The sequence below is a fragment of the Perna viridis genome, chromosome 2, assembly GCF_037379345.1.
Source record: "Perna viridis isolate PV_CMFRI_1.1 ecotype Kerala chromosome 2, ASM3737934v1, whole genome shotgun sequence".
Taxonomy (NCBI): Eukaryota; Metazoa; Mollusca; class Bivalvia; order Mytilida; family Mytilidae; genus Perna; species Perna viridis.
In genome coordinates, this window is record NC_142446.1 from 31,888,084 (window position 1) to 31,899,691 (window position 11,608).

The 11,608-nt window shown below is 33.7% G+C and overlaps 1 protein-coding gene across 1 annotated transcript; it reads right to left on the minus strand.

Moving 5' to 3' along the window:
- Nucleotides 1-3,558: 3,558 nt before the first annotated feature.
- Nucleotides 3,559-10,846, minus strand: LOC148624650 (uncharacterized). Its single transcript, XM_088567440.1, has 10 exons — nucleotides 10,604-10,846; nucleotides 10,042-10,157; nucleotides 9,366-9,440; nucleotides 8,837-8,900; nucleotides 7,948-8,039; nucleotides 7,493-7,611; nucleotides 7,146-7,238; nucleotides 6,053-6,165; nucleotides 5,485-5,562; nucleotides 3,559-3,986 (listed from the first exon to the last, which is right to left on the minus strand). Exons 1-10 carry the CDS (start codon nucleotides 10,715-10,717, stop codon nucleotides 3,861-3,863), a joined length of 990 nt encoding a protein of 329 aa, XP_088423566.1. The 5' UTR covers nucleotides 10,718-10,846; the 3' UTR covers nucleotides 3,559-3,860.
- Between the last annotated feature and the right edge of the window lie 762 nt (nucleotides 10,847-11,608).

Below are 11,608 nucleotides of genomic sequence, written 5' to 3' on the forward strand. Positions count from 1 at the left end.
GACGGCAAATCACAATCATCGTCCCTAGTAGAGACCAAAAAGAGGATAGCACAGAGTTATGGTTTTCCACAATCTCTTCTCTAGAGAGTGTGGTAGTAGTGTAGGTCTTATCACTGCTATTATTTTCTACGTCTACCTCTGATAATAAACATTGGATGTAAAACGTTTTGCAAACAAAAACAATGTTGTTTTGTGCTTTGTCTGTTGGTACGACAACATATTAGTCATGTATAGTAGACAATGTTTTGCTACATCGGGGTCTTTTTGAAAACTGATCTAGCATTGGCACTCATTGACCTACTGTAAACTTTCATTCGTTTCAAAATTAAAGACCTCACGGCCTTTAACCACTCTGACAGAGAATCAATGTCTTCTTTTCTCGTTTTATCCATTTTCTTGCAGAGTCCTCATCGGCATCCATAAGAACTTTAAAGTTATAATTTCAATTTATGGAGCGTGGTTCACGGTACTTGGGACGTTTAGAAAGGATATTACGCAGAGATTCGATTTCGATGATGGACAAATCTCCCGTAAAGACGTGTCCTTCCGGTCCATATTTGAATGGAGTGTTTAAGAATAATATGGTGTTAATAAGGTTACATGGAAAATACGTACATGTCTTAGCATCTGTATTAGATTAATCATGATTACTTTGCAGTTTTTGTACACATAAAAACAAGTTACGTTCAAAAGGACCACGTATTATACCTTAGAAAACACCTCACCTAAGAATCATGTAGAGAGATAAATTTGGTATATAAACTGTATATACTGCCCCAAGCGTTATTAAATGTGTCTATTTGATAATGAATGTACCAATTTTAATGTGCACCAAAGGGTAACTACAGTTAGAAATGTTTTATATTCCAAAAAGTCAAAGAAAACATAGAACATAGGTGAAATTAAATGAAAGAGTATTCAAGGGAACCAAGGTTATAGCGGTAATCAAAAGAAGATAAGCCAGGAACAAAGACCAGACATGGAAAACAGATATACACAACAAAGAACATCAAGTAACTAAAATCATATATACAAAGTAACAGAAGCAAATGAGCAACTCGGACTCCACTAAAAACTGGGAGCATGGACCAGGTGCACCAGTAGGGTAAGCGTCCTCTGCTTTTCTAGAAACACCCGCCGAGTTGCTCATAAAAGGTCAAGTCCGGGGTAGATAAACGAGGAAACACTAAGATAGCATGTGGAATATCGCAAAATAAACAAAAATAAAACAGAATAACCAAATTTTTATAACACCAAATTAGTACATTTTTTTCATACCACGAAAATGACGATATGTGTTTTTTTTCAGAATTATTAGATTGTGAAAATTAAATATTTGATGAATTTTCTCCTGACAGTTTATGATCTTATGATGTTTGCAAAACATTTCATCTGTTTAGTGGTACTATGAGCAAAGCGGAAAATATTAATTCTGCTAGAAATTTTATGATTAATGAAATAGTAGTTTACACGAATATGACAGAACTGAATTATCAGTTTATAGTTTCAATTTGTTTTAATAGTCGCATTTTGGAATTATATAGACCGGATCCCGATCGCAATATTCAGTATGTTACACATATACAAAGACTTCCAGTATGAAGAGAGTGTATTGCTAGTAGCTAATACCTGGAACGTAGTCCCGGGAACTAGGATAGGAATTATACAACTTTTCGATTAAGAACAAAAAAGAAAAGAAAATCAAAATCAATAAACATCACTTGAAAGTAAACATACATACTGTCACATATTTTATTGATTTTACTTCGTATTTACATGACTAATACAGGCTTGTTCGTGTTACATGTACCCGAGGCAAGGCAATAAGGTTTTGCCCTTGGATATTGAATTTTAGTGTCCCGTCTGCGCTAAACAGATTAGTAGATTTCATTACTATTGCCATTGTTTTCAGGTCTAGATTGATATCATCCCTCGGGCTTTTATTAAGGTACTGGATTTATAAAACGGACAATATAAAAAGTGTCATGTATTAATGTATTAATACATGTCTCCTGTTACGTTCTTGGAAGAAAAAATATTTTCAGTTATCATGAATCAAGATTTTACAGCCCAAAAGTTCATCTTCTATTACAATTTTGTAATTTTCTTGATATAAGCATCTTATGAAATAGCTCATTGAGTATTTAGTCATTAAGTATTTAGAAAATCAATCAGAACACAATCATATTTACAATCATGGGTTAAACCTTGGTCAACTCATAAACAAAGGAAACACGAACTCTGTACCGAAAGTTGAAGGATTTTAAATGTTTTTAAAAATTGTATAACATTGCACTTTAAGGATGAAATTTTAAGTTGTTAATCTGTGCTCCGTAGCTGTTGACTTAAGTTTCTCTCGCTTGTATAAAACCAAACAAGTTAACCGAGAACGCTGGAGCGACTGTAACAGCCAAATAACGGAACTGTAAATTAATAAATTCTGAAATTGACTGTTAAGATGCTTGGATTAAAAAAAATCATTACAAGACCGTTATTATGTGAAAACCTGCGTCACCGTCATGTAGTTGTCAGCACATAAAATCCCAAAAGGTGAAATTAACCTACAATGTACAAAACTACAATGTGGGTAATATATTACATAATTTATTACACTTGATAGCATATACTGCTTGAAAAATTGCTACCATCAGCATTCATAAACAGTTGTCAAATTTGTCCATAAAAGGAAGTGCACATCTTCAATATGTATATTAGCATTGTGCAAAATTCTAGTTATATTTGTTTTGTTCACATAAAAAAGTACCACATCAAGTGACCAAAAATGTTCAATATGCTTAACACGTTGAAAAAAAATTATTTTTTGTTAGTAACAGGAGGTGAATACTTCCATTGTGTATATAAACACTGTGCAAGTTTAAACTTGGTTAAATATTTTTTCCTTACTAATAAGCAATAAATTAAGCCTGGCGTACGGAGACGAACGGCTACTAGACCTGCTTCCACTGTATTGTGATACCTGTAAACAAGCGATTGGTGTTAATTGAAATTTAATTATCACTACCACCGTACCTTCATGCATTTTTCTTCTTGTCATCGAATAAAAATTAAACCTCCTTTGCTCTGAAATAGCTTTGGTGATAATCCCAATAACCTTAAAATCTGCTATTTCATAACCGAGTCGACCAAATAGAGATAGTGGCATATGAACAAATGATTAAAATTACATGTGTTACGATTGTTTGACCTAGTAAATACCCTTGCGACGGTGCCTTGTGTCCGCCTTAATTTAGACTTAAAACTATTGGAAACAACTTAGGAGAGTTGTGTACAAAGCAAATATTGATTGGCTCAAAATCTTCAATGCATATAAAGATCGAAGGCACCTTTCATAGGTGTTGGTCAATGCAACTTCATGCTAACAAAGATGACATGTCGTATGATATAATTTTAACAAATTGTATGTTTCAGAGCTAAAACAGTAATAAAATGAAATAGATATACAAATTAACAAACGAAAACACAACAATTTAAATAGATAACAGGCATGAAGTCATCAATGTTAACAATTTAATGATTGAATGATAAGGCAAAACAAAGTATTAATAACTGTTTCATTATTTAAATTCATGCATATTCATGAGAATTACAACAAATGTTAATGATATTGAGTATTAATGTTAATACTTAAAACTGATGGTCAAGAGTACGAGAATAAGTAATGATGTCACTAATCTGGCATCCGGCTTTCTGTCCTTCGGCATTCTGGAGACTCCACAGGCACTAATATGAACTGTAAGTGCATTGTACTCGTTCACCTGCGCATGAGTTGAACTGATAATGGATTTCCATATCGTATAGGAACTAACGAACTTAGAAAGTTAATTACCGAGTTTTTTTGGTCATTTGCCTGGTTTGTATGGATTATATTCATCCTCTTTAAGTGACGCTAGTGTGTGGTTCACGACCCTGTGGTGAGCTTCATCGGCACGGATGGCTAAGATTACGTCATACATAGTGGCGTCAGGCTGAAATTCAGAAATGAAACAGAACTTAAAAAAAGAATCAAAATAGGACACAAATTTATAAACCAATTTTATCATTATAGTGATTTGAAAACAAACCTTTGAAACAGTGGAATTTACTACCTATTCGGCTAACATATGTCTAACATAATACGAACTCTGAGACCACCAACCCCCCCCCCCCCCACACACACACACCCCCCCAAAAAAAAACCCTCCCCAAAAAACAGACAAAGTTTCCCATAACCACTAAATATAATTGCAAATTATCACCAAACGTAAACAAAAATAGAAATCATGTGTTCATGTGTATTTTTAGCTTGTAATGATTGTATTCGATCCAATATGGTTTCTATCTGATATTGGTCTTTTGTTATTAAGATTTGGTCATCACATGACATGCTTAAAATAGTCCAAAAGCATATTTGGCTATTACTTTTACTATCAACTGAAAATTTTACATTAGGGGGTAATGGGAACTTATTTCTAGTCGAAGTGTTGACGTAAATGCTTCAAAAGATTGTATGATACTGAGAACGTGTAAGCATTTTTTTTTTAAATTCTGACAAAAATTGGATATTTAAAGATGATTTTTTTCGTTATACGATAGAAAGCAATTTTACTTTAGTTCATCAAATAGAACAAAAGGCTCCCAGGAGCCTGAATCGCTCACATGGTTATTTTTTTCCTTTAAAAAAGACATAATTTTTTGCCTTTCAAGGGCAATAACTCTAACATGGATTCGTCCCAAAACTTTGATCCCCACACTTTTGTAGGCCTTATCATAAGGATTCTATCAGCAACTGAAAGTTTCATTCTATCTGTCATAGTTTTCAAGACATTGGCTGAAAACGGTAAAAAATGTTATTATTCACCTTTCAAGGCAATAACTCTTACATGGAGTCGTCAGACAACTTTGATCCCTTGAAGACTTTTGTGGGTCTTATGATAACAATCATTTCACCAATTGAACGAATTTGGCTCAACCAAACGGTTTTGGAGATATATGCGAAAAACTACTGTCTGATCTCTATATTCTATTTTTAGTAACAGCGGCAATGTTTTTCAAAAATCCCCAGATCAGTTCTATGCAGGATACCCCAAGGAACATTCATACCAAGTTTGGTTCAAATTGGTCCAGTAGTGTCAGAGGAGAAGAGTTTTGAAAAATTGTTAACGACGACGGACGATGACGACTGACAACGACGACAGACGACGACGGGCGACAAGTGATGGAAATAGTTCACATGGCCTAATTTCAAGGGAAAAAAAACAACAAAAAACACACACACAAATCAAGAAATAGCTTTTTACATTTTTTTCTTCATCTTTATCTTTTATATCCACAATGCAGAAAAACCAGCTTCAAAACAAGAACATGTTTTTTCAAAGAAATACGAAAAACAATAGGTTATATTATATTGTTGATGTCATTCTGAAAAAGTTAACCAATCCAATGGTTTATAAACTGGAACAATATCACATAGAAACATGAACTTACATGTAACTTCCAGTAAGTGATGGCTAGATCTGGCGCTGCTTGTGTAAGCCAGTGCTTCATGGGTCCGGTTTTGATATCCTGAAACAACAAGATCCGTTTTATGGACATGTTTGTAATATAAATATTTTCAATGACTGCTATATGAAATCACCTAAATCACATAGCAAGTGTGCACCAAAATCGTTTAGCCTCTGTCACATTTAGTGCTAAGCCCCGCCTCTATATGCAAATAAATCCCTGCGAGTTTAAATTTTTACATCCTATCAGCTAGTGGAGTGATATACACAAAATACACCAGGAAGCGGTTACATGTCTGCAGAGAAGATTACCATGTGCTTTATTGAATAGACCCAAACCGTGTTACATTGAGTTTTACACCTAGCAATATTTTGCACAATATCTACCCATTTTTCAAACTTCCGGTCAGAGAAAACATACTGCAAAAAAGTGTCAATTACGCCCGTTTGTGGAGGACATGAGATTGGTAGGTTTGTATTTTATTCGAATTTATTAATTCTGGCATCGAATTAAGAAAACCGCACCGCAAAAATATAGAGAGATTACTTACCTGAATGCATTTTGAGTATGTGACTACAGCTTCCTCTTCCAAATAACCCACAAATCTGTGGCAAAATCTAGGACTTATGAGGTAGGCTACACTGAACATAGTTACGAATGTACCTGAAAGACAATTACCCCTCGGTATGTTTTTTTCCGTTGCATATATACAAGTCCGACTTTGTGGTGAAGGCCTTAGGGTGCAATATACAGTTACATTAAGGTACACTGTTTCGCACACAAAGTTACCCCCGTCAAATTTTGTAAAACTTAAAATTTAAAGTTGAAATTTGGTGGATATATTGTTTAAATGTAGTTAAACATTTATACATAGACAGATGTAATATATGTAATGGTAAACAGGTGTAATTGAAATGAAGAATGGTATCCGGAACATTTCAGTCCCCTCCGTATTAGTTTCTCTCCTCAGCATCAGATGGCTGATTTTCAAAATACCTTATTTCGCACGAACTTTTGGAACTAAAATTGTGAGAGAATGAATCGAAAAGGGTCCTCTTATTTTTACCCTTTTTCCACCTACTCCATGCATGCTTTCATCCTGTGGTAGTGCCTAAGTGCCTGATATTTTATAGAACATAGTAATTGGCTGTTAGTTTTGGAAAGGCACCCCCGAGTTGTACTAAAATTCAGTAAATTTTTTTTTCAGTATGTTACCATGGCTACTGGATTTTATAACAATAATCACTAAATTACTTATAAATGATTTGAACCTCCACACACCAAGGATTTCAAAAATATGCACTTTTTATGACAAAACACTAGAAATTTCTGTGCGGACTGCCTCAAAACAGCTTTATTTCAATAAAATGAGACTAAATTTTCAGAAATGACCTAACTGTATTGTACTACTTTAATCTCTATCGAAGATAACTATGCAAACAATTCGCAAGAAAAACATCTCTATTTAAAAAAAACCCACAGTTTCCTGTTACTTTTCAATGTGTTTTTTGCAGTAAACATTTAGAGAACTGAGACCTAATTCTAATGTCCGTAGATGTATGCAGGGATGCAATAGGGAAAATGAATTATTTATTGCTTTACTTTATCCGGTTAAATTTACGAAAAGGTTGGAAAATTTTTACCTTGAGCACCAATTACACACAATTTGAAAGTTGTAGTTGGTTGCCGAAGTTGTAAAGCTGTCATTAAATGCATTCTTTCATTTTCAGCTTCCTCTAAAAAAAGCAATTATGTCACATTACTTTGGTGTTGTTTTAAACACCATATTGCGGACAGAAAGTCGTAAGCTCAAAAATTGACACAACATGCTATTGAATGGATGATACTTCAAAGAATAAGTACAAGGTAATTCCGATAGTTATTAGAGAAATAATGTATACACTATAAACAATAAAGAAATAGTGCCAAACAAACGTGAAGATAACCTTGTTTTGATAAATTTCTTCGTTAACTTTAAGATATGACTGACCTAAAAGTGTGTGTATCCACCCGTAATCTCTTTTCATTCTTCTTAAAGAATGCAGATGGCGTGTCATGGCAGCTACCATGCCTGGAACTCCTGCAACTGTCTCCAGAAAACATATTCGTCTGAAAATATTGCATTAGTCTCATGAATTAGTGTATTTAAACAACCATTATCGGCCAAAAATCGAATCTACAAAACCAAATTTTGTACCGAAATTGCTTTAAATGTCTATCATATTTACGTTACCATTTTGAAGACAACATTATGTATCTTTTGAACAATATATATATATTTAGAACTTGTGGAAGTTGTCAAGTACTCGAAGATATAATTTGATTTCTGTGCAATATGACGGCTCATTTATATTGCACTAAATGGATGTGTTATTTTATTCATGTAATGAGTGTGCAGCTTTAGATTGACAAGTATTATCAATCCTCCAATCATCAGTAACTTACAGGATCCATTTCTGTTCGTTCCGTTCACCCCTGTTGAAACCGCTTAGTATATCAAATGCTTTTCTCATGGTCTTTACGCTGTAATATGCCATCTGAAATAGATGCCACAAGAATAAAATGGAAATTTAATACTCAATATTTCTTATTAGAAACGCAATTATTTTTTTAAAACTGCTTAAATCTAATTGAGGGAAAGGAGTGTTTTCTTTTCCTAACTTTCAGCAAAATTTTCCAACAAATGGTGGGGGATTCAAACCTCTTGAACCCCCTTCTGAAACCTACTCAATATTTTATCTATAACAATAGTTTTGAACTTTGAGACATTTTTAAGAAATCAATAACCAAGTATATGTATCATATTGAATTGTGAATTTTCGAGCTCATATTTACTACGCAACAGTCTCCTTGCTTACATCCAGCAAGTCTCCCTACTTACATCCAGCAATATAGTCTCCTTACTTCCTACGCAACAGCCTCCCCAATTATTACGTAATAGTCTCCAAACTTACATCCATCAATAGTATCCATACTTAATACGCAACAGTCTCCCTTCGAACATTCAGCAACAGTCTTCCTACTTACTACGCAATAGTCCCCCTACTCAAGTTACATCCAGCAACAACCCCTTTACTTACATCCAGGAATAGTCTCCCTACTACTTACTACGCACTAGTCTCCCCACTTACACCCAGTAATAGTCTTCCTTCTTACAACGCAAGAAAACAAAAAGCAATTAAAATCGCGACGTGCGGTTTTGAATGTAAATAGCCATTCCATCACAACATTAATTATGGATATTGGTCTTTGAAGTTTTTGTATTCTTTGAAACTCCTTATATCAACCATAACAGCAAATGATTTAATGTCATATTGGATTAAGGGGACACTACCTTGTCAACAATGCCTTCTGGAGGCTTGTGAGTGACTTCTACATCGTGGAGTTCTTTTTCTGTCCTGTTAATGGAAATTGGTAATTGTGTTGATAAAACTGTTTTTGGAATAAGATGACATTGTCGATAGTGATGAATTAAACTCTTTTGGTTCAATATTGTTTTCAACTTGTATTGTTTAATCAATAAAATGACTTGACAAGTCCATCATTGTATGAATAATGTTATGGCTTCTGCTTTGATGGGAACGTTATCTAGCAATTAGAGCCATGATAAATTGATGACTTTATCTCTAATATCCACAGTGTTGACAAGACACGAATTAAAGTAAATTGGGTAATGTTCCATATTTAATAATCAGAATTCAGGCATCTATGATGATGATGTTTCGCCACGACATTTTTTCTTTACATAAACATGAAATATATTTACATTATTGATATATTATTTTAGTGAAGAAATTTAAAAATCTTAGACTTGCCATGTAGGATGAGGCATGGCGTTTAACCCAATGGAAGGTAAGACTTACCATATAGGATGAGGCAGAGCATTTAACCCAATGGGAGGTACGTCTTGTAAAGTTGTAAAGGTTTCCGTGGTTTTTCTGAAAATGAAATTTTAATTTTATAACAAACTACCCGCTGTTATTATAATACGATCAATGTCTGGATACTGTTTTAAAGTAAAGCTAGCATCGCATCTTGTATATAGTCATCGACACTCTAGCGGCACCCAAGTATCGATATCCGATTTTAAGTAAGTGAAAAAAAAAGCTATTTACTTCTACATTCATAGGGACCCTATCACAAGTAAATGTAAAAATAGAAACAATACATTACTTTCCCCATTTTTCTCTACAATTCCCTAAAAATAAACCAGTGACCAATTTCTTATTTCAATCTCTATGTGGTTTATTATAGAGATACATGTATGTTAAATAACAGCCATATTATACTATGAAGTATTTTTTCGACTGATATGTGCTATGGGTAACTCATATTGTAAGAAAAAAGAGGGGGGGATAGTATCCATTCTGTGCGTACCTCTGAGGAAAGCACAGTCGACAACTCACGAAATTGAGGTAGTTTGCACGAGGAACACCAGAACCCGATGTTCAATTAATGAATTTCAGAAGTTTCTTTTGTATTCAATTTCAGTTCGAATTGAACGAAATATTTTTACTCTTTTGTATAATGTTATCATACTTGAAATGTTGCAGATCTTTTGGGTCACGGACTGTTTCAAAGTTTCCATCCTTAAATTTCTTCACATTTTCATCGTAAATATTCTCCTTTGTAGACTGGTTTCTGATTTGAGTACCCTATAAAATTGAACCAAACAGGATGTGTAAAAGCGGAATTCTTTAACTCGAACAATTTCATAGGTTTTTTTTTACAATTAACATTTTAAATAATCGGTGAAAAAGGACTGGGTGAGAAATAAACAGATGATTAGATGCCTAGAAACTAGACAATTCTTTTCATTCTTGGAAATCCAGGGATGTCGCTGTCACCTAAATGGCAAACAACACAGTCACTACACTCATGGATTTCCGAGTATGAGGTTTTTTTGTCGAATTTATGAGATACGGCTTCTTTGAGTGGGACTGGTTAAATTTTTACGCCAATTATCTGACAGACTATACCGACCAGTGATTATTATCAAAATCATAGGATATATTACCAACCCGAATTTTAAACAAAATCGCATCAATAAAATAAATAAGAACTAAATTTATCCATTATTTCATAAATGCATGTAACTTACCAGTAAAGATGATGTATTCACAGTCCCAAAACAAATTGGTTTTACTAATGCAATTTGTTTAAGTGTTCCATGGCTCTGCAGGCCACACTTACATATACTTCGAATTGCTGACATCTTTTTACTCGAATTCACTAAGTCCAAATAGACTTAAAATATTTAAATGAACAAGCTATTAATTTATTTTGCTTCTTATGCGAAATCTACCCGATGGTGTATATATTGCAATATTTCAACCTGATTGACCCCCTGACGCAAGCGTGGAGAGTTCTATCGATCACGGATTTCCTCAGCTTATCCTAAATTTAGATTTATGGTGTTATGACGTAAGGAGATCCCGGTGAAGAGATTTCTTCTAAAAATTCTTGAATTAGACTTTTTATAAAAAATAAAATATCATATATAATGGAATAAATTAAAAAAGAAGACGTATTCATATGTGACCTCACAAACGATTATGAAATGAGCACTAATTTACAATGTACAGTGTATGTAGGAAACGTGAATAATTCACTCTAAAAATAGCCAGTTCTGATGAAGGTCAATAACAATATTTCGTCATTCTTGTTTTGAGTGACTTGAAGGTTAATTTATGTGGGATTAATTATTTAAAGTGCAGAATCATTATTGAAGGATTAAGGAACTCTTAAAGTCATGTTTACATAGCATTAAAAAACATGTAGTCTAAGAGCGTACTTCAAAGCATCGGATGTATTTTTAAACAAAACTTTTATATGTGCACATGTATTCATCAAATTTAGTGATGATTAATGCGTTTCCTGTTTTAATTGAGAAGTACATACAATCCTTTTGTTTTCGTCTGAGGTATTCATGCGTTCGTTCGCTTAGTTCACAAATATCTAAGAAGGACAACCGCTGATCAAAAATATGCAATATTTGTTTTCTTATTTGTCAATTGCTATAAACGCGAAGAAATATCTGCACATACCATTTATACGTTTGTAAGTTTTTAAGGCAAACATGTAGCACCCAGTATATTACAGGGAT